At 34.6% G+C, this 20,079-nt stretch overlaps 2 protein-coding genes across 2 annotated transcripts; one reads left to right on the forward strand and one right to left on the reverse strand.

The window, feature by feature from the left end:
* Nucleotides 1-1,284: 1,284 nt before the first annotated feature.
* Nucleotides 1,285-3,414, reverse strand: LOC127167268 (uncharacterized). The gene is made up of 4 exons (XM_051113193.1): nt 3,333-3,414; nt 2,869-3,192; nt 2,679-2,778; nt 1,285-2,169 (listed from the first exon to the last, which is right to left on the reverse strand). The coding sequence occupies exons 1-4, from the start codon at nt 3,361-3,363 to the stop codon at nt 2,013-2,015; spliced, it is 612 nt and encodes a 203-aa protein (XP_050969150.1). The 5' UTR covers nt 3,364-3,414; the 3' UTR covers nt 1,285-2,012.
* A 3,462-nt stretch (nt 3,415-6,876) lies between these two features.
* pomgnt1 (protein O-linked mannose N-acetylglucosaminyltransferase 1 (beta 1,2-)) lies at nt 6,877-19,773 on the forward strand. The gene is made up of 22 exons (XM_051113400.1): nt 6,877-7,006; nt 7,366-7,562; nt 8,506-8,608; nt 9,636-9,751; nt 9,843-9,908; nt 10,024-10,137; nt 10,223-10,340; nt 10,692-10,790; nt 10,890-11,017; nt 11,626-11,696; nt 12,663-12,738; nt 12,852-12,935; nt 13,070-13,111; nt 13,204-13,262; nt 13,896-13,968; nt 14,196-14,324; nt 14,703-14,828; nt 15,010-15,074; nt 15,161-15,205; nt 15,311-15,446; nt 15,761-15,870; nt 18,353-19,773. The coding sequence occupies exons 2-22, from the start codon at nt 7,443-7,445 to the stop codon at nt 18,432-18,434; spliced, it is 1,962 nt and encodes a 653-aa protein (XP_050969357.1). The 5' UTR covers nt 6,877-7,006; nt 7,366-7,442; the 3' UTR covers nt 18,435-19,773.
* The last annotated feature ends 306 nt before the right edge of the window (nt 19,774-20,079 follow it).

A 20,079-nucleotide genomic window follows, 5' to 3' on the forward strand; every position in this document is an offset into this window, starting at 1 on the left:
AACCAAAGATTTAAACTACTTCAGTCTGTGTGCATTGAATTTATTTAATAAACAAGTTTCACAATTTGAGTTGAATTACTGAAATAAATTAACTTTTCCATGACATTCTAATTTATTGAGATGCACCTGTACTTCTAAGTCAGGTCTATGAATGCCTGGAGCATGCACACTAGAAAGCCTGTTTGTGACAGGCCAGACAAAAAACCAGGACATGCAATCCATGAGGTGACAGCTCCAGGGACTCGATATTACATGAGACAACATTTTCACATCATTTGCCCTTGGCCAGAAGCTGCTCTGGATAACACTGTCTGTGGTGGTGACAATGTATAAAACATGCCTGAGATCCCACTTTACTGAAGACAGGTCCTTACAGAGGCAAACTCTAGTGTCATACTGTAAAAAAATAAACTAAATATATAACACAGAATTGTCCTTTAAACAGCGCACTGCAGAAAGACTTTTGATAACCAAACAGTTTAAGTCCCATTGACTTCCACAATATTTTTGTCCATACAGTGGGAAGTCAATGAGAACTGAAACCTTCAATGAGAACTGAAACCCCCTATAAGAACACTTATGGGGGATCAAATATTTGGTGGATTCAGGAGTTTATTTTTATTATAGATAATACATTCCCTTTTTGTTAAAGTCACATACAATTTTTTATGTATTTATTTTAAGATAAAAAATACCACATTTTGTTTTTGTTACTTTTCTAATGCCATTTATACATACTGTCATTTTTATTCTTATACTCTTCAAACTTTCAATTAAATGTAGAATGTTTAAAATAACGATATAAACAAAGGATAAGATAAACAATTATTTGAATGTGATTTACATACTTTTTTCAAATATATCCTTAAGATGCGGTGTACTGCACCACAGCAATTTGATTTTTATTTTTTCTCCAAATTACTGGGTGGCTGGTGCATCACAAATAATTAGTATAATGTTAAATATTATTTCCAAGCATTTACACCAGTGATTTACCTCAGAAAGGACACATGAACTAAGAACCCCTACAAATGTTTTTTTTTTTTTTTTTCATAGTTTAAACAAACATAATTTAAAAGTAAACTGTATAATTTACTTATGTAATTTCAAATAGATTACATAACTAATAAAACAGACAGAAATCTGACTGAAGAACATTTTAAAATACATTTATTTATATATAATTTTAACACATTTCACAGTCAAATACACTAAACACACTGTCCTGGACATCTGAAAGGACACTATGAACATTTTAAAATGCATTGACTTAACAGTATTTTTGTTAACATATTGCCTAGTGAGTTTTATCATACATACTTGCTAGTGCATTATTTAATTTAAAATGCACTATAAAAAATTTTAAATTTACATTAAAATAAATGTACTTTTAAAAAACATGCTTAAAGTATTGCTTTAAGATATACTGAAATAACGTTTTAATGCTAAATATTTTAAATCATATTTCCTAGGATAATTAATGTCAAGCATACGATCAAAACATCTAAGTGCAATTTTTTTCATGATAGCAACACTTACATTAAATGTTTATCAAATGTCACAATGTTAACATAAAAAAAATAGCAATTTCAGTCAGTTTTGAATGGACATGATTCATCATTATTTATTTATTTACCCTTTTTTAAAGAAATAAATATTTTATATGTCCACATTACAATGCACAGAAACCATGTTTAAAAAAAAAAAAGTTAATTGCCATCTTGCCTGTCACCATCTGCAGAAGTTTTTACTGTGAACGAGTCACACAGAAATAACAAATCAATGCCATTTCATAATTAATAACAGGTGATATAATCATTCCTTAAAGACCTTTGACCTCTTATCTAAAGCTGGTAACATACTATTCAGTGTGAAAACACATGTTCTGTAAAAATCAGTATGTGCCTCTTTATTCCTCTGTCATATTACCCAGGACTCAGCACAGTGGCTGTTTTCTGTCTTCAGAAATATTGTCTGTATCTGATAACATCCACATTTGGAACGTAGAATGTTCAGCTGCCAGGATTTTGGTGCTTGTCCAACAAATTGTCCATCTCCATCCAGGGAAGATCCCACTGGATTTCAGTCACGTCCTGCTTGGTTTTAGGCATTTCCTGTTGGACCCCTTCCCTCTTATATCCCCTGTTTAGACACACATGCAATTTCTCCCTGAAAAGCATGAGGAAACATTGCAGATATTTGATACAGAGACCAATGTAAATCAAAAGTAGTCAATGAAATTAGTATCACAAACTGATTAATAGAAACTGCTGTAGTAATCAATTAAAAAATGCAAAATTTGTCATTATTTACTAAACCTCATAAACCTCAAAGTTCAAAATGACCTGAATTTGAGTTAATATTAACACAAATCTCATTTTGGGGTGAACTGTTGCTTTAAGTGTGTATCACGGCTAAATATATATACCTGTATACTCACCTGATCTCATGGGAAAAACATAACTTTATGACTTGGTGATTTTTTTTATGAATTTCTATGATTTGAATGGTATTAAAAACATGATTTTTAGGAAAAATAAATAAATAAATAATAAGCATGAAGGTTTCACCCCCAAACCTAACTCTCAGTGGGGCGTAATCAGATTGTACAATCATACAAATTTGCCACCAATTTGCCAAAACGTAAAATAGAATAGGAAATGAATTGTATACACTACCTGAAACCTGGAAACAACAGCCAGATCACTGGAAGAAGCACCAGAAAAACCAAGATGATACAAAGCCCTGACAACCAGACCAAAGATGCTTCTGAATCAGCTGTGGAGATTCATCACATGTTAATAATGAAAACTATTATCTTTAAATCAGTGTGATTCGAATTTATATTATTGACAGTGATGTTCTTACAGCTCACAGTGATGTTGACAGCTTTGCTCGTCTTGTTTTCAGCAGGAATCTCACACCAGTACAGCCCACTGTTCTTATAATCAATGTCAATGAAATGACATTCTCCAACCCTGTCTGTAGATTCTGTACCATTCAACTGCGAACATCCAGATATTGTTTTATTTCCTTGAAGACTCTTCAATATCAACCCCGTTGAATTACCACTGTTTACTGAGCATAAAAGGGTGAAATTTTTTCCCCTGAAGTGTTGTCTGCTGTCAGGCTGGACCTCTACAGCAACGTCAACTTCAGATCCTCCATGTGTGAACAGGGAGGAAAACAGCACTGAAAAGTTATATAATGCAACAACATTAAAATCCCAAATTAGAATAAACATTGATAAAATAGACCAGTGGATTGTGTTTTAGCTGATTCTTGAAAAGTCAATTTATTTATGTTAATAGGTTTTATGTAAAAACACTCACCCAAGTAACCAAAAGCTGACAGAAGTCCCATATTTTCCTTTTGCGCTGGGTCTTTTTGTAGAGAAAAAGCTTGGTAGACAAACATAATAACAGTGCAATACCCAACAGAACAATTAAAGGCATTTCTTTACTCCGCCTTTTCCGCTTGCTAGAGACGATCTGATAAATTTGTTCACACACAGTTTGTAAACTGGGAATGGGGCATTTCATCTTTGCACAAATTACCAGTGAAATATGTCTATAGTGATGGAAAAAGAAAGGCATCCTTCTGTTTGACAAAAATATCTGATACCCGAAAAGATATTTGTGACAAACTCTCACAGCCTATTTCCACTTCTGTTACATAAAGTCAAAGAACCACTAAATTTACTTTTTGTCATTTAATTTTAACACCGCAGATCTATATGAGGAAATCAGCTCCCTCTAGCCTCTTTGTGTTTTGAAACACATTCCCCCAGTTTCACAGATGTGGCTAAAGCCTTGTCCTAGACTAAAATGTAAGCCTGAGCTTGTTCATGCCTTTATCACAAGCAGGGTGGACTATTGTAATGGTCTCCTCACTGGCCTTCCCAAGAAAATCATTAGACAGCTGCAGCTCGTCCAGAACAGTGCTGCCAGGATTCTGACTAGAACCAGAAAATCTGAGCATATCACACCAGTCCTCAGGTCCCTACACTGGCTTCCAGTTATATTTAGAATTGATTTTAAAGTACTTTTACTCATTTTTAAATCACTCAATGGCCTAGGACCTAAATACATTGCAGATATGCTCACTGAATATAAACCTAACAGACCACTCAGATCATTAGGATTGAGTCACGCAAAACAAGGGGAATCCGCTTTTAGCTATTATGCTGCCCGCAGTTGGAACCAGCTTCCAGAAGAGATCAAATGTGCTAAAACATTAGCTACATTTAAATCTAGACTCAAAACTCATCTGTTTAGCTGTGCATTTACTGAATGAGCACTGTGCTTCGTCCGAACTGATTGCATTATGTATAATCATTTTCTGTTTTTTAACTGTCTTAAATTTATTTTAAATCAATTTTTAAATCATTTTTAAATCATTAAATCAATCAGTTTTTACATTTTACATTTTTTGTTTTATTGTTGTGATCATTGTTTTTATGATTGTTCTACTTCCTTTTTTGTGATTATTGTTTTTATTATTGTTTTTATGATTATTCTACTTCCTTTTATGTAAAGCACTTTGAATTACCTTTGTGTATGAAATGTGCTATATAAATAAACTTGCCTTGCCTTGAGCTGTTTCAACTGAAAGAAACTTGCACTGACTGATCTTAAAGTATATCAGTGCCTTTGTTTTGTCTCAAGATGCACACCAATAATGTTTTTGTCTAAGGCATGTTTATAAAAATTACTTAAAAGTCTGAATTGAACTATGGCCTAATACTGGCTAATAGTTCACCTTTTGTTTGCTTAGCTAATTTTGTTTAGAGTTTTGACATTTATAAACCCATTAAAACAGCTGTTGAACAAATCAGTCATCTTAAAGTTTCTTGTTTTAGGTTTACATCTTAAAGTTTGGTAGGCCTGTGTTTAGTTTTAAGTTGGATATGTTCTTTAAATGACTGTTTTAAGTTTTAAGCCAATTCTCCTAATTTAATAATTTTAATTTTGGGTCATTCCAGCTGGAGTCATCAAATGGTCCCCACCTGACCCCCTCAGATTTGTCTGAAAAAAATCTATGTGATGGGTAATATGCCCAATAGATCATATACAAAATTTCAGATCTCTACTGTGCATACTTTTTTTTACAAAAAATCTGTAAAAAAAAAAAAAAGTTTGGCATCACAGTCTGAGTGACCATGTTCAGACTGAAATATCTCCAGAACTAGTTGTGCCAGGTCCATGAAATTTTCTGGGCTAAGAGTCCTAGTCCAGAACTGCATGAATTACAACTCACAGCATTGTTACTGAATTTACACCTGAATGCTGGCCCTCTACTTTTCTTTGAAACTATTACTTTAAGGGTTTTCAGATGTCCATAGAAACCTCAATCTTCAATGTATAAGCATCAAACTTGGTAAATGGTCTGATATGTACCATGTCTTTCACATCCTTTGACATCAGACAACAGAGTCCTATGGATGTTGAGATATTAAGGTCCAAAAATTGAAAAAAACTCATTTACACCAATGTTCAGAGCAATATTTCCCATGAATGACACCAGGTGTGAACATGAAACTTTTTTTTTTTGAAAGAGCATGTTCTTATTGATAAAATATAAAAAAAATGGGATGGGATTTTGCCTCATTTTTCTGTAATAACTTTTAAAAAAATCATTGTTGTGTGACATTCACAACTACTGTAGTACCAGCTATTTTAAACTCATATGCCTAAATTAATGCTATAATGCAGCATTCCATTGTGCTCGGGACTCAGGGAAATCCGACCTCCACCTCGGGAAAGTGCAATGGAACGGCCACTTAAGTTGGGGTTCCGAAACACACACTCGGGCCAGTTCAGTGCAGACCGAGTCGGTTGGAATTATCCATAGGCATCCATATTTTTGCCAACTGTTACAATGGAACGCATTTACGACGGACATCAGGAGAACTAACTCGGATTCACCGACTACCGACATTCAATGGAATGCAACATAAGTACCTAATCTTGATGTTCCACCCAATCCAGTGAATAATACATCCATTTTCATTTGTATTTTGTATTTTTTGTATAAGTGGAACATTAATAAATTCTGTTGAAATGCCCATACCAAGTTGAATAGCAAAAGTGAACAATAGGATCTGAGTTTTAAAAAAATCATTACAGAAAAATGAGGCAAAACCCCATCCTAATTTGCTCTTTCAAAAAAAACAAGTTTTATGTTCACACCTAGTGTCATTCATGGGAAATATTGCTCTGAACATTGGTGTAAATGAGTTTTTTTCCATTTTTGGACCTTAATATCTCAACATCCATCAGACTCTGTTGTCTGATATCAAAGAATGTGAAAGACATGGTACATATCAGACCATTTACCAAGTTTGATGCTTATACATTGAAAACTGAGGTTTCTATGGACATCTGAAAACCCTTAAAGTAATAGTTTCAAAAAAGTAGAGGGCCAGCATTCAGGTGTAAATTCAGTAACAATGCTGTGAGTTGTAATTCATGCAGTTCTGGACTAGGACTCTTAGGCCAGAAAATTTCATGGACCTGGCACAACTAGTTCTGGAGATATTTCAGTCTGAACATGGTCACTCAGACTGTGATGCCAAAACGGGGTAAAAAACAAACTTTTTTACAGATTTTTTTGTGGAAAAAGTACGCACAGTAGAGATCTGAAATTTTGTATATGATCTATTGGGCATATTACCCATCACATGGATTTTTTTCAGACAAATCTGAGGAGGTCAGGTGGGGAACTTTTCCAAAATTTGATGATTCCAGCTGGAATGACCCTTTTACATTTTCCAACATTAAATTAAAGAACTTCTAGCAGGAAAACAATTTATTAAAGTATTTGCCCATTCGAATGGGGGGCTTTTATTTTGAAAAGCGAACGTGTGGCGTTATCCTGCAATCTGGCTTCACAATGCTCATTACCTGCATATGGCCAAATGTTACCAGAGCCGACATAAACTAAATTACAGTTATATTTTCTCGAGGCGGGACGTCGTTTCCGTGCAACGTAACATGCTTTTGAGGTAAACAGTCACTAGCGTTTATTCTGCGCAGCCTTACAGTCAACAGAAATGTCAGTGTCAATAGAACTTGCCTTTAGAAGGAATTTCAGCTGTTGTGTTGAGATAGCTAACGTTACCTCACCATCTGTTTGCTATAGCAATAGTTACTATTAATAATGAATTGTTGAGATTATTAACAAAATGTTACTACTGTTATTAGTTTAGCATTGCGTTTGTATCTGTTCATAATAAAGCATTTGTAGTAACCTGTGTTAAAGTTGTGCCACCTGCATCACATTTTAACGTTGCGAGAAGATTTTTAAAGTATTAACTGTATTGTCCGTCGTTTGTAATTGCTGTGATTGCACCGTGTTGTGCAGATGAAGAAGACGTGATCGCAGGCGTTGTCGGATGCAGGAAGGTGTTGTGATCAGGAGCAGCGGGCAGGACTGCAGGTATGGACACCTGGACACCCAACCCGAGAGCCAAACCCTTCATCCCCCGCCAGCAACGTAGCCTCTACCTCACCTGGAAATATAGACTCACCAACAAAAGAGCAGTACGACGAATCTGTCAGGTCAGTTCACATCACTTAATAAGATTATCTTTCAACACTTACAATAGGGGTTTTCTTGTGATAGCTCTGTTATACAACATAAAATTTACAGGTATTTGTGTCTTCTAATAGATTGATTGATTGATTTGATTTGTGCCTTTTTTTTATTTTTTAAATTGTTGTGTTATTTTAAAATAAACAGAATTCATTTAGCAATTAGTGTGTGGTCCATACTGAAAATCTGTGATTCAGTATCTGGAAATAAAAACATACCATTTAGGATTTTTAAAAAAATGAAAACAAAGAAATGTTGAAAATGTAATTGAATAGGAAATGTTTATTGCCTAGGTCACTAATCATCAGAATTAATTTTTGTGGTGTTAACGCTGGTGAAAAAAACAGCATATGCTGGTAGGTATGTTTTGATGCTGGTTTAAGATGGTCCTTTGCTGGTTTATGCTGGTCCTTAGCTGGTTTAAGCTGGTCCTTTGCTGGTTTATGCTGGTACTTAGCTGGTTTATGCTGGTCCTTAGCTGGTTTAAGCTGGTCCTTTGCTGGTTTATGCTGGTCCTTTGCTGGTTTATGCTGGTCCTTAGCTGGTTTAAGCTGGTCCTTTGCTAGTTTTTGCTGGTCATGTTGCTGGTCAAGGACCAGCATGAACCAGCAAAGGACCAGCATAAACCAGCAAAGGACCAGCTTAAACCAGCATCAAAACCTACCTAACCAGCATCCCAGCATCAAAACATACCTACCAGCATATGCTGTTTTTTCACCAGGGAATGCAGCTTGACATTTATGTTAATTTTTCAGTTCAACTTGCAAATGAATTGTAATGCTGCTATTATTAGTTGTAACTTTACAGAACGTTTTCTGATAGATTAGGTTGTATTTATAACTTGTTATATTTAAATGCAGTAAAATTCTTTGAAATGCCCTTATTTAGATAACGTGTGTGTATTTACAGGCCAGTGCTGTACTATTTCTACTGATCACAGTGATTGTGAATATCAAACTCATTCTTGATACAAGGAGAGTTGCCAATGAGGATGATGCAGCTCAAGAGTATGGTAATGTCAATAACTGCCTTTGTGGACGTTATTTTATGATGCTTTTATACGATTTTAAAATATTACTGTACTGTTACTTAAGTGGAATTGTAATATCATCTTTCGAAGATTTTAAATGATTAGTTCACTCCTGAATTAAAATTTTCTGATAATTTACTCACCCCTATGTCATCCAAGATGTTTATGTCTTTCTTTCTTCAGTCGAAAAACAAATGAAGGTTTTTGAGGAAAAGATTCCAGAATTGTTCTCCATATAGTGGACTTCAGTGGGGATCAGCAGGTTGAAGGTCCAAATTGCAGTTTCAGTGCAGCTTCAAAAGGGCTCTACACAATCCCAGCCAAGGAATAAGGGTTTATTAAGGGAATCAGTCATTTTAAAAAAAAAAAAAAAAAAAAAAAAACTAAAAATGTATGTACTTTTTATACTTTTTAGTCACAAATATTTGCCTTGTAGTAGTTCTGCAATGTGTGTCTACGACTTCATGCATTACGTAATCACGTTGGGATGAACATGTTTGATTAATTCTTCCTCTGTGTACTCCGTGTTTAAAAAGCTAGGTTGGGACGAAAAAATCTTATTTTCTCTTTCAACTTCAAAATCGTCCGACATCATTGTTTTTCCTCTTTTTTTTTGTAAAGGGCGTTTGACTTTCTTTGCATGTTTGCTTTGTAAACTCTGGGTCGGTACTTCCGCCTACATCAATCGTGACCTTTCCAACATGACTACACAATGCATGTCATGGACGCAGAGCTAGTGCAAGACGACCATTTGTGGTTAAAAAGTATATAACCCGTTGATCCCCATTGAAGTCCACTATATGGAGAAAAATCGTGGAATGTTTTCCTCAAAAACCTTCATTTCTTTTTGACTGAAGAAAGAAAGCAATGAACATCTTGGATGACAAAGAGGTGAGTAAATTATCCGAATATATAAATTTAGGAGTGAACTTATAGGAGTTAACTTTTGCATACTGTCAGTTGTGAGTTAATAATATTAGTATTTTGCTATCATTAAACATTTTTTCAGATGATGCCCTGCCTAACATGGAAACTCCACGGAGACCAGCGAGTGGGAGGAAGGTTTTGGATATCGAAGTGTATTCTAGTCGATCTAAGGTTTATGTAGCAGTGGACGGCACCACTGTAAGTGCTTCAGAGCCTGATGTATGACATGACACACTTGTCACACCATTACTAGATAACAATATGAACAATATTTGATGTGTTTTTGCAGGTTCTTGAGGATGAGATGAGGGAGCAGGGCCGAGGCATACATGTTATAGTTCTAAACCAGGCAACTGTAAGAACAAACATTCACTTCTCATGACAAACTTTGTCATTTTTTATAATTACTGTCAATTTAAGTTGCCCACCGCATAACTTTATAAGATTTTTCTGTATCCTCTTCCTTTTAGGGTCACGTCATGGCCAAAAGAGTATTTGATACTTATTCCCCCCATGAGGATGAAGCCATGATCCTCTTCCTCAACATGGTCACACGTGGCAGAATCCTCATTTTCACTATTAAGGTATAAATGCCTCTCCCATCCACTCTCATGGTTTCAGATTTGTGTTTTCTTTGTCTGTAAGTGCACTTCTTATTGGCCTTTTTAGGATGAGGGGACTTTCCACTTGAAGGATGCAGCTAAGAATCTTCTGAAAGGTTTGGGGAGTCAGGTAGCTGTCACCTTAGGCTGGAGGGATATGTGGACTTTGGTCGTGAAGAAGGGAGGTAAGAACAATGCTTTTTAGCTTTTACTCCTGTATTATACTATGGTTCAAAAGTTTGTAATAATTAAGATTTTTCATGTTTTTGAAAAATGCTTATGCTCACAAAGGCGGCATTTATTTAATTATACAGTAGTACAGTAAAAACAGTAATATTGTGAAATATTATAACGATTTAAGATCACTGTTTTTTTTAAGTGTGTGCCTGTGATGGCAAAACTGAATTTTCTGCAGCCATTACTCCAGTCATCAGTGTCACCTGATCCTATTGAAATCAGTCTAATATAGTGTAATAAGTGATATTTTATATATTTTCCACTGTGATGTGATGTAAGTGTACCATTTATTTTTTTAGGTCAAGTGTATGGGGAGAAGCACTCCAAGTCTCCTGCTCTGTCCACATGGGGTGATCCTGTGCTACTAAAAACTGAGGTCCAGCTGACAGCTTCTGAAGGTATTTCCGCCTCTATTATTATAAGTGTAGAGTTTATTTGTTGCATTTATGTTATGGATCATTTATAAAGCTGTCTGTTGACGTTGGGACTCATTTCAGAGGCTGAGTGCCATTGGGCAGACACAGAGCTGAACCGACGGAGGAAATTGTTCTGCAGTAAAGTGGAAGGATATGGAAGCATTTGTAGTTGCAAGGATCCAGCACCCATAGAGTTCAATCCTGACCCAGTAAGACACACATCCTGTGACAAAAGTACCTTTTATATACTATTTGTAGTCAGTGAGATATTTTTTTTTCCACTTTTATCAAGCGAGGATGCATTACATTGCACACATGCATTACAGAAAAAAAATTTCAAATAAAAACTTTTCTTGTAAACTTAAGAATCCTGAAAAATACATCCCTCTTGCTTTAAAAACAGATTTAGTAATCTCAAGTGTTAAGGCTTTAAATTTTACATTTATCTTTACACTGTCTGTCATACCAAACTGTGCTAAATATTAGCATGTTTTTTTTTTTTTTTTATCAGAGTTTGAACTTTTAAAAAGATATTTTACTGTGATACACCATTTTTTTGGCACCATGATGTTTTTATCTATGGTATCAGGAAAATCACAATCAAAATCTGTGATGCCAGGACAGGCTCTACACATTTTTCTCTACAAGTTTACCTTTTTACTGTAGTTTTTTTGCAGAAGTGTAAGACTTTTAGTTGTTAGTGTTTGTTGTGCACCTCATCCTGAGGTAACTTGTCTCTTAAAAGCATTTAGATAGAAGAACAATGAATTTGTGTTAAATCTGTGTTGTTGACTAAACATTTCCATGTCCTGTCTAGCTGCCTAACAACAATGTCTACAACGTCCCAGTAGCAGTTATAGCTGGAAATAGACCAAACTATCTCTATAGGTTAGTAAACTTACATTTCTTTGTACTTAACTACACTACCAAACCACATCATTTGTGCAGCTGAATGAGCTAGTTAACGCCACGTCTTGATATGTTTTTCCGTTCTTGTTTGTTCAAACATTCTGTAGCCAGCCAGGAATTGTTTTTAGGAAATTAGTGCTTTTATTCATCAAGGATGTAATAAATTGACCAAAAGTGATGGGAAAGACACACATTTCACATACTTTTTGCCCTCCAAAAGTTTGGAAACGCCCTAGAAAAGTGGGGTTTTGGACATATTGGCATGAATCCTTTTTAATTTGTGATAATTTTGTACTGATAAGGGACAACACAAACTACGAAAACATATAACATAAACAGTTTATACATAAAAAAAACTTAAATTTTCAATTCATCAAAATATCCACCATTAGCAGCTATTACAGCTCTGCATAATCTGGGCCTAAATTCATTGTATTCTGTACTTAATTGGCAATCAGTTGTTGAAGCTATTAAGGTGTGCTGACCCAACAATCTTTTAAAAACCTGGGCCAAGTTTAAACCAGTAACCAGGCATCACAGCTGGCAAAGGGGCATGTCCGACTTTGACATGTATATATTGCCATTATTATGTAATCAAAATAAAAATTATTATTGCTGGTCTTCAATGACAATGTCAAGTTACTTTAATGTATTTGCACCAGAAAATTATAAGGATTTATGCTGATCTTGTCCAAAACCACACTTAGCCAGGGGTGTTTCCAAACTTTTGAAGGGCAGTGTATGTATATGTATGTATGTGTATATATATATATATATATATATATATATATATATAACATGTATATGTTGTTTTGATTTGGCTTCAGTGGAGAAACCAGAAATCCTGTATAATATATATATAATATATATATATATATATATACACACATACACATAAATAAACATACCTTGAATATCTGACTGAAGCCATGTTTGTTTCTCTAGAATGCTGCGCTCTCTTCTTTCTTCTCATGGTGTCAATCCACAGATGATCACTGTTTTTATCGATGGCTACTATGAGGTATTATCTCCTTTTAATTTTTTCCCCTCTCCTCTTCAGTGCCTTTTTTTTTAAGCTTTTGTGAAAGGATTTATACACATTTACAAAATTAACAAAAAATGCTTTCTGGTTAGGAACCCATGGATGTGGTGGATCTCTTCGGTCTTAAAGGAGTTCAGCATACGCCTATCAGTATTAAGAACGCTCGAGTGTCACAGGTAATATGTTTGTAACTTTTATTAAAAAATGAACAATTAACTTTAAGCCAGTTTATAGTTGATTACAGGAGTCAAATCCTGTTTGTGAATTACCGTAAAGTGGCACTAATATATTAATGTTCATTTTGTCTCAGCATTACAAAGCGAGCTTGACTGCAACCTTCAATCTGCATCCAGTGAGTAAATGATTACTTACCTTACACCTTATGTACAATTACATTGTAAAACAGCTTGAAAGTGTTTGACTTTGAGAAAAAATTTGTTTTAGGATGCAGATTTTGCCATTGTCTTGGAGGAAGACCTGGATATTTCCATAGATTTTTTCAGGTATGGATGTGTTCTTCTGAATTCCTCTGAAGAACAGCAGGCAGTTTAACTGTTCAGGACAAACAAGGCACTCATGAACAACTATCATTGAACAAAAAAAACACAGCTGTAGACCATTCAAGTAACTACACAATATTAAGAATCAAGAGGATGTAAACTTTTGAACCGGGTAGTTTTTATAAATTCAGCTATTATTTTCTCTTGTGTACTATATGTGAACATCTTTTATGTCAAGTATCGTATTCAGGTCAGTATCAAATAAACAATAACATGCATTTTGTATGATCACTCTTGTTTTGGTAAAATAATTAACATTTTTAATGATTTTGAAAGGGGTGAAAACTTTTGACCTCAGCTGTATAATATAGTAATAGTGATATGTGGTGTGTGTAATATTAGCTAAATTAATTTTCTAAGAATTATTTTGAATGAATTTCATATGTGTCCACTAGGTGGTAGCAAACTCCCATATTTTTTGCCACATTCTTTTTTTCTAGTTTAGAAACATCTGAGTGCAGAATTAATGAGCTCAACTCATCTTAATAGAAAAGACTGAGTCACAGCATTTGACTCATTGTCTCTAAATGTCTTTTAAATGTGTGATTTATTTCTTCTCCAACATTTGTCTCCCAGCTTTCTCAGTCAGACCATCCATTTGTTGCGTGAGGATGACAGCCTGTACTGTATCTCAGCCTGGAATGACCAAGTGAGTGATGGAGAAAAAAAAAAAATCAGAGTTTCTTTTCAGTTTGTTCATTGCTTGAAAATATGCGTTTTTACTTTGTTGGGGGTAAATACTGCCAAAAATGCTCTTCTGTTGGTATATTTTTCTTTTTCTAAACAATAATTAGTGGTATCCTCAGATTAAACTACTGTTAGTGTTAAAAAGCCTTCAAGCAGTGTTCTTGACATTGCTGCTTTGCTGTTTTGCAGGGTTATGAGCACACAGCAGAGGATCCATCTTTGTTGTACAGAGTAGAAAGTATGCCTGGCCTTGGATGGGTGCTTAAAAAAAGCCTTTACAAGGATGAACTGGAGCCCAAATGGCCAACCCCTGAGAAGGTGAGGCAGCTAATTCCTGCATTTAGCCTGTAATTTATGTCTAAATAGGAGATGTTTATGTATTTACAGTTTACATGCAAAACCCTTCAAAAGCAGTGTCCCATTTGGCACAATTTTCCGCTCCATTTGCTTGCACAAAAGCTTCTCAAAGTGATTAATCCTCCTCTCACCATTGGGAAGTGCTGTTCTCACTATGGATTTTAATATTTTGTTCTCTCATTTAAATAACATTGTTAACCTTTGAAGAGTCACTTGAATTTCAAGAATGCGTGTATAGTGTATATAGTAAGGTCCAGAAATTATATTCTGAATTTAAATTTGTGAAATATTTAAATTATCTGTTTTCTATTTTACCATATATATGTTACCATCTCTTAGCTATGGGATTGGGACATGTGGATGCGGATGCCGGAACAGAGGAAGGGGAGAGAGTGTGTCATTCCTGATGTCTCCCGCTCTTATCACTTTGGCATCATTGGCTTAAACATGAATGGTTACTTCCATGTAAGTGAGAGTTATATTTACCGTTAACGTCTGTGGTTTATCTGTGTTCTTATTAATTATTACTTGTAATTAGTATGTTGTTCCTAAATCTGGGACACTATGAATACAGTGATGTCGTTTTCTAACATTTCCTCATTTAAAATAATGTTTTATACTAAAACTTGTGCTTGTTTCTCTATAGGAAGTTTACTTTAAAAAGCACAAGTTTAACACAATTCCGAATGTTCAGATGAAAAATGTAGATGGGTATGTATAGTTTCCATATTATCCTTTATTTTAGCCTTATTTATATCCTTTTTCAGACATCTTTAATATTCTCTCTATGTTTACAGCTTGAAGAAAGACTCATATGAGATTGAAATCCAAAACCTGCTACGGTAATTTTATCTGAAGATCATAGTCCTCTATTTGCATAGTTAATGTAGCACCTTTAAATTGCATTATTATTACAACAGCTGCATTAATCATTTGTGCGTCTGCAGTGAGGCTGAGGTTCTGGACCATAGTAAAAACCCATGTGAAGACTCATTTATCCCAGACACTGAGGGAAAGACCTTTGTAATGTTTATCAAAATGGAGCAGGAGACAGATACAAACACTTGGACAGAATTGGCAAAGGTATGGTGAATTTTTAAAGATTTGCACTTTGAATCTGTATCTCATGCAACAAATGGCTGCAATTCAGAGTTACCCTGCATGTATTGGTACAGTGGGTTGCAATGAATCTTAGCAAAGTGGCGAGTTCTATTGCCTGTTTCTCTGTGAGCTAAAGGCGCAAATGTCTGGCTATTATTTGCAGAGCCTGCAAGGGTAGATAAATGGCTTATAAACACTGAGAGAGGAAATTTATAGAAAGAAATATATGAAAACTGAGGCGAGGATATTAAAACTGTAGTATTAGGTTATGGCCTTATCTTGTTTACTGCTCATAGTGCCTGCACGTATGGGACCTGGATGTACGAGGTTATCACAAAGGACTCTGGAGGCTCTTCAGAAAGAAGAACCATGTACTAGTAGTGGCTGTTCCAATCTCACCATACTCGTGAGTATATATTACATTGTTCGGGTTAGTCAGATTATAGTTGTGTGCCCCAAAAGTGTCACAGATTCTCAGTTGGATTTGGATTAGGGCCATATTATGTGACTCTTTGCTTTTGAGCCTAACTGTCAGTGGTAATGCATTGTTTTATATGTCCATAATTCCAGGGCTGGATTTTAATTCATGTTAGCAATATTTTTAATCACGCTAAAAACATGTTAGCAACATGCTAACAAGATGTTAATCATGTTAAACACGTTAAAAACATGCTAACCATGTTAAAACATGCCAGCAGCATGCTAATCGTGTTAGAAATAAGATAGTATAATGTTAATGATGTTAGAATCAAGCTAGCAACATGTAAGTAACATGCTAATCATGTTAAAATCACGAGAATCATGCGAAAACATACCAGCATGTTGTTAGCATGCTAATCATGTTAATAAATATGCTAGTAACAAGCTAATCATGCTAACAACTTGTTAGTCATCTTAGCATGTTAGTAGCATGCAAGTCATGCCAGAAACATGTTAACAACATGCTAGTAACTTGTTAGTCGTGTTAAAACATTGTTAAAACATGTTAGCAACATGATAATCATGTTAAAACAGGGTAGGAGCATGCTAATCATATTAGAAACATGCTAGTAATGTTTTAGTCATGCTAACATGCTACTAACATGTTAAACATGCTAACAACATGTTAGTAACATGTTAATCATGCTAGAAACAAACTAGCAACATAATAGTAATTTGCTAATCATGGTAGTAACATGCTAATCATGTTAAAAAATGGTAGCACCATGCTAATCATTTTAGAAACATGCTAATAATGTTTTAATCATGCTAACAACTTAATCATGTTGACATGCTAACAACATAACATGTTAGTAACATGTTAATCATGCTAGAAACATACTAGTAACATGCTGTTCATGCTATAATCATGTTAGTAACATGCTAATCATGTTAAAACAAATTGGTAACACTATGCTAATCATTTTAGAAACATGCAAATAACATTTTAATCATGCTAAGAACTTGTTAATCATGTTAACATGCACGTAACGTGTTGATCAGGTTAACATGTCACTGACTTGTTACTAACATGTTAAAACATGCTAGTGATAGAAACATGTTAATTACATGCTAATCATATTAAAATAGTATTAGCAACATGCTAAACCTGTTAGCAACATGTTAATCATATTAACAACATGATAGCAACATTATAATCATGATAGAATCATGTTACTAACTTGCCAAAAACATGCAAGTAAAAACTAGTGATGATAGAAACATGTTAAAGTTAATGTTAGTAACATGTTAGATTTAGTCATGTTAGTAACATGCTAATCATGCTAAAAAAAATGTTAACAGCAAGTTAATCATGATAACGTTACTGACTTCATGCTAACGTGGGTAACATGCTAATCATGTTAGAATCCTTTTACTAACATGCTAAAAACATGCAAGCAAAAACTAGTGTAATATTATTATTGTTAGTACTAATATTAATGTTAGTAACATGTTAGACTTAAACTCATGTTAGTAACATGCTAGTAACATGTTAAGCATGATAACATGTTACTGACTTCATGCTAACATGTGGGTAACATGCTAATCATGTTAGAATCCTTTTACTAACATGCTAAAAACATGCTAGTGATGTTAGAAACATGCTAATTGCATTCTAATCATATTAAAATAGTATTAGCAAAATGCTAAACCTGTTAGCAACATGTTAATCATATTAACAAAATGATAGCAACATTATAATCATGATAGAATCATGTTACTAACTTGCCAAAAACATGCAAGCAAAAACTAGTGTAATATTATTAATGTTAGTACTAATATTAATGTTAGTAACATGTTAGACTTAAACTCATGTTAGTAACATGTTAAGCATGATAACATGTTACTGACTTCATGCTAACATGTGGGTAACATGTTAATCATGTTAGAATACTGTTACTAACATGCTAAAACATGTTAGTGATGTCAGAAATATGTTAGCAGAATGCTAATAATGTTACAAACATGTTAGTAACATGTTAATCATGTTAGAAACATGCTAGCACCATGTTAATCATGCTAGAAACATAATAACATGTTAACAACATGCTAATCATGCTATGTACTAAATCATGTTAACAACATGCTATCAACATCCATCTATTTGTCTAAACTTTCAAACTTCAAGATTGTTCAACTGTAACTTTCAGACAAGGCCTTTTTTAAGCCAACTTTAAAGTTCGTTCACAAACTTTACTCATCTTATTCTATTCTATTCTATGGACTTTTAAAAAAAAAAAAAAAAAAAGCATTGTAAATGGCCATTGATGCATGTATATTAACAATTTAACTCTCAGGGCCAACCTGACATATTGTTAGTAATAGCTGAATAACTGGTTTCCTTAAAGTATTTTATTTTTCTTATTTGACATTTTATGCATGACCTTCACGGCATCCTTTTCCCCCAGTGTTAAGAAGCCCAATAACGTCACTCCCATTCACCTGGAGCCAGCACCTAAAGAGGAGGGACCTCCTGTGGAACAGATTTAGAACAGTCCTAATCCCACCCAAAGGGCCTTTCCCTAACCACTAACAGACAAGGCCTGTGTCAGGCCGATAATAGGCCTTGTGTTACTCTTCAGGCCGTTGCGAGACAAAGGGGGTGAACTATTAGATGAACCTGACTGAACCGTCCTATGCTGAAAGCCTCTAGGAACTGCAGGCTTTTGATGATGTAAGTGTGGATTTCTAAAAATGGTATGTGATGTGACCTTCTCTTTTTGTTGGTATGTACTTTACAGTGGGAGCTTCTCCTGAGGTCATGAAATTTCATATGTGTTTATGCTGGAAGGTTTGACGTTGGAAAAGAATTGATGAATGTTTTAAAGTATTACAGGTACTATAATACAAGTCGGTTCTGGTTTGAGTTACCGAATTGTGACAGCAGAGAACGTCAAACCAGGACACTGGAAAAAGGGACAATGAGGATATGGCAGACATAAGAGAGTTTTTTTTTTTTAACACTACTGAGTGCTTTGGGCTGTCCTGCACATACGTTTTAACTTATGTCTATTTATTTTGTCAATATTAAGATAACTAGGTTTATTTTTACCTAATGAATTCACTTTTACACTAGAAAAAATGCATTAAGAAACAAAAGGCTTAAATTTGTTTACAAATTCAACTATGTACAGACATATATTTTTAAAACAAAATATCATATTTTTTAGTGTTTTTATTGGTTTGAGTACTTTAGTGGCACAAGGAGTATTCCGTAACTACATGTAATGACCTATATTGGACTGCGCAGTCGAAAAACATTGTTTTGTTTTTTTTGGTTTTTTTTAAATGTTATGCTATGATGGCCCTCCGGCAACAGCTTTAAGAATCCTCTTTCCTAGAGAGTGACAGGTGATGCTGCTTAGGTGAGATCTATGTGTCCACACAGCCACTAAAGAGCCTTACCGGAGTATAGTGGAGGATTAACACTTGAAATCAATGCAATCTCAGCTGCATCATAGATCTGCCCTGTGTTAACGTGACTTACTGTATGTGAAGATACTGGGGGAAATTGATTTCTCATGCAATAATGTCCAAATCATTTCATGGAGGAGATTCCAGATTAGATTTTTGTGGGTTTCAGGGTTTCAGTGATCGGTACTGATATTGCTACAGTCGTTTTATTTGTGGTGCCACTAAACATTTTCATAGTATCTGGAACATGTGCAATACCATAATAGAAATGTTTCTCATCTCAACGTATTATTTTGTACTCAAGTTTGCAGAGACTGTGTGTAATATGTTAATCAGATTCTCCAAAAGTTTTGTATGTTGAAGTAGTTAAAATGATTGATTGGTTTTCTTATATAAATAAAACTGTTTTCTTACATTGTTTTCCCTCCCTGTGCTCTGTGCTCTTTGCATTATATGGTTGCAATCAGACAGTTACACAGGTTTTTTACTTCTTAAAGGAGACCTATTATGCCCCATTATACATTGTAATGTAAGTCTCAGGTGACCCCATAATGTGTTTGTGAAGTTTCAGCTCAAAGTACCCCACAGATCTTTTCTTATATTGTTTTGAAAATGCACATTTTGAGTTTTTGTACATATCTCTTTAATTGCAAATGAGCTGCTGCTCCTTTGCCACTTTTCCAGAATAGGGCTGTGTCTTTACAGCTCATACTTTAGATAT

This window comes from Labeo rohita, chromosome 6 (genome assembly GCF_022985175.1).
Source record: "Labeo rohita strain BAU-BD-2019 chromosome 6, IGBB_LRoh.1.0, whole genome shotgun sequence".
Taxonomy (NCBI): Eukaryota; Metazoa; Chordata; class Actinopteri; order Cypriniformes; family Cyprinidae; genus Labeo; species Labeo rohita.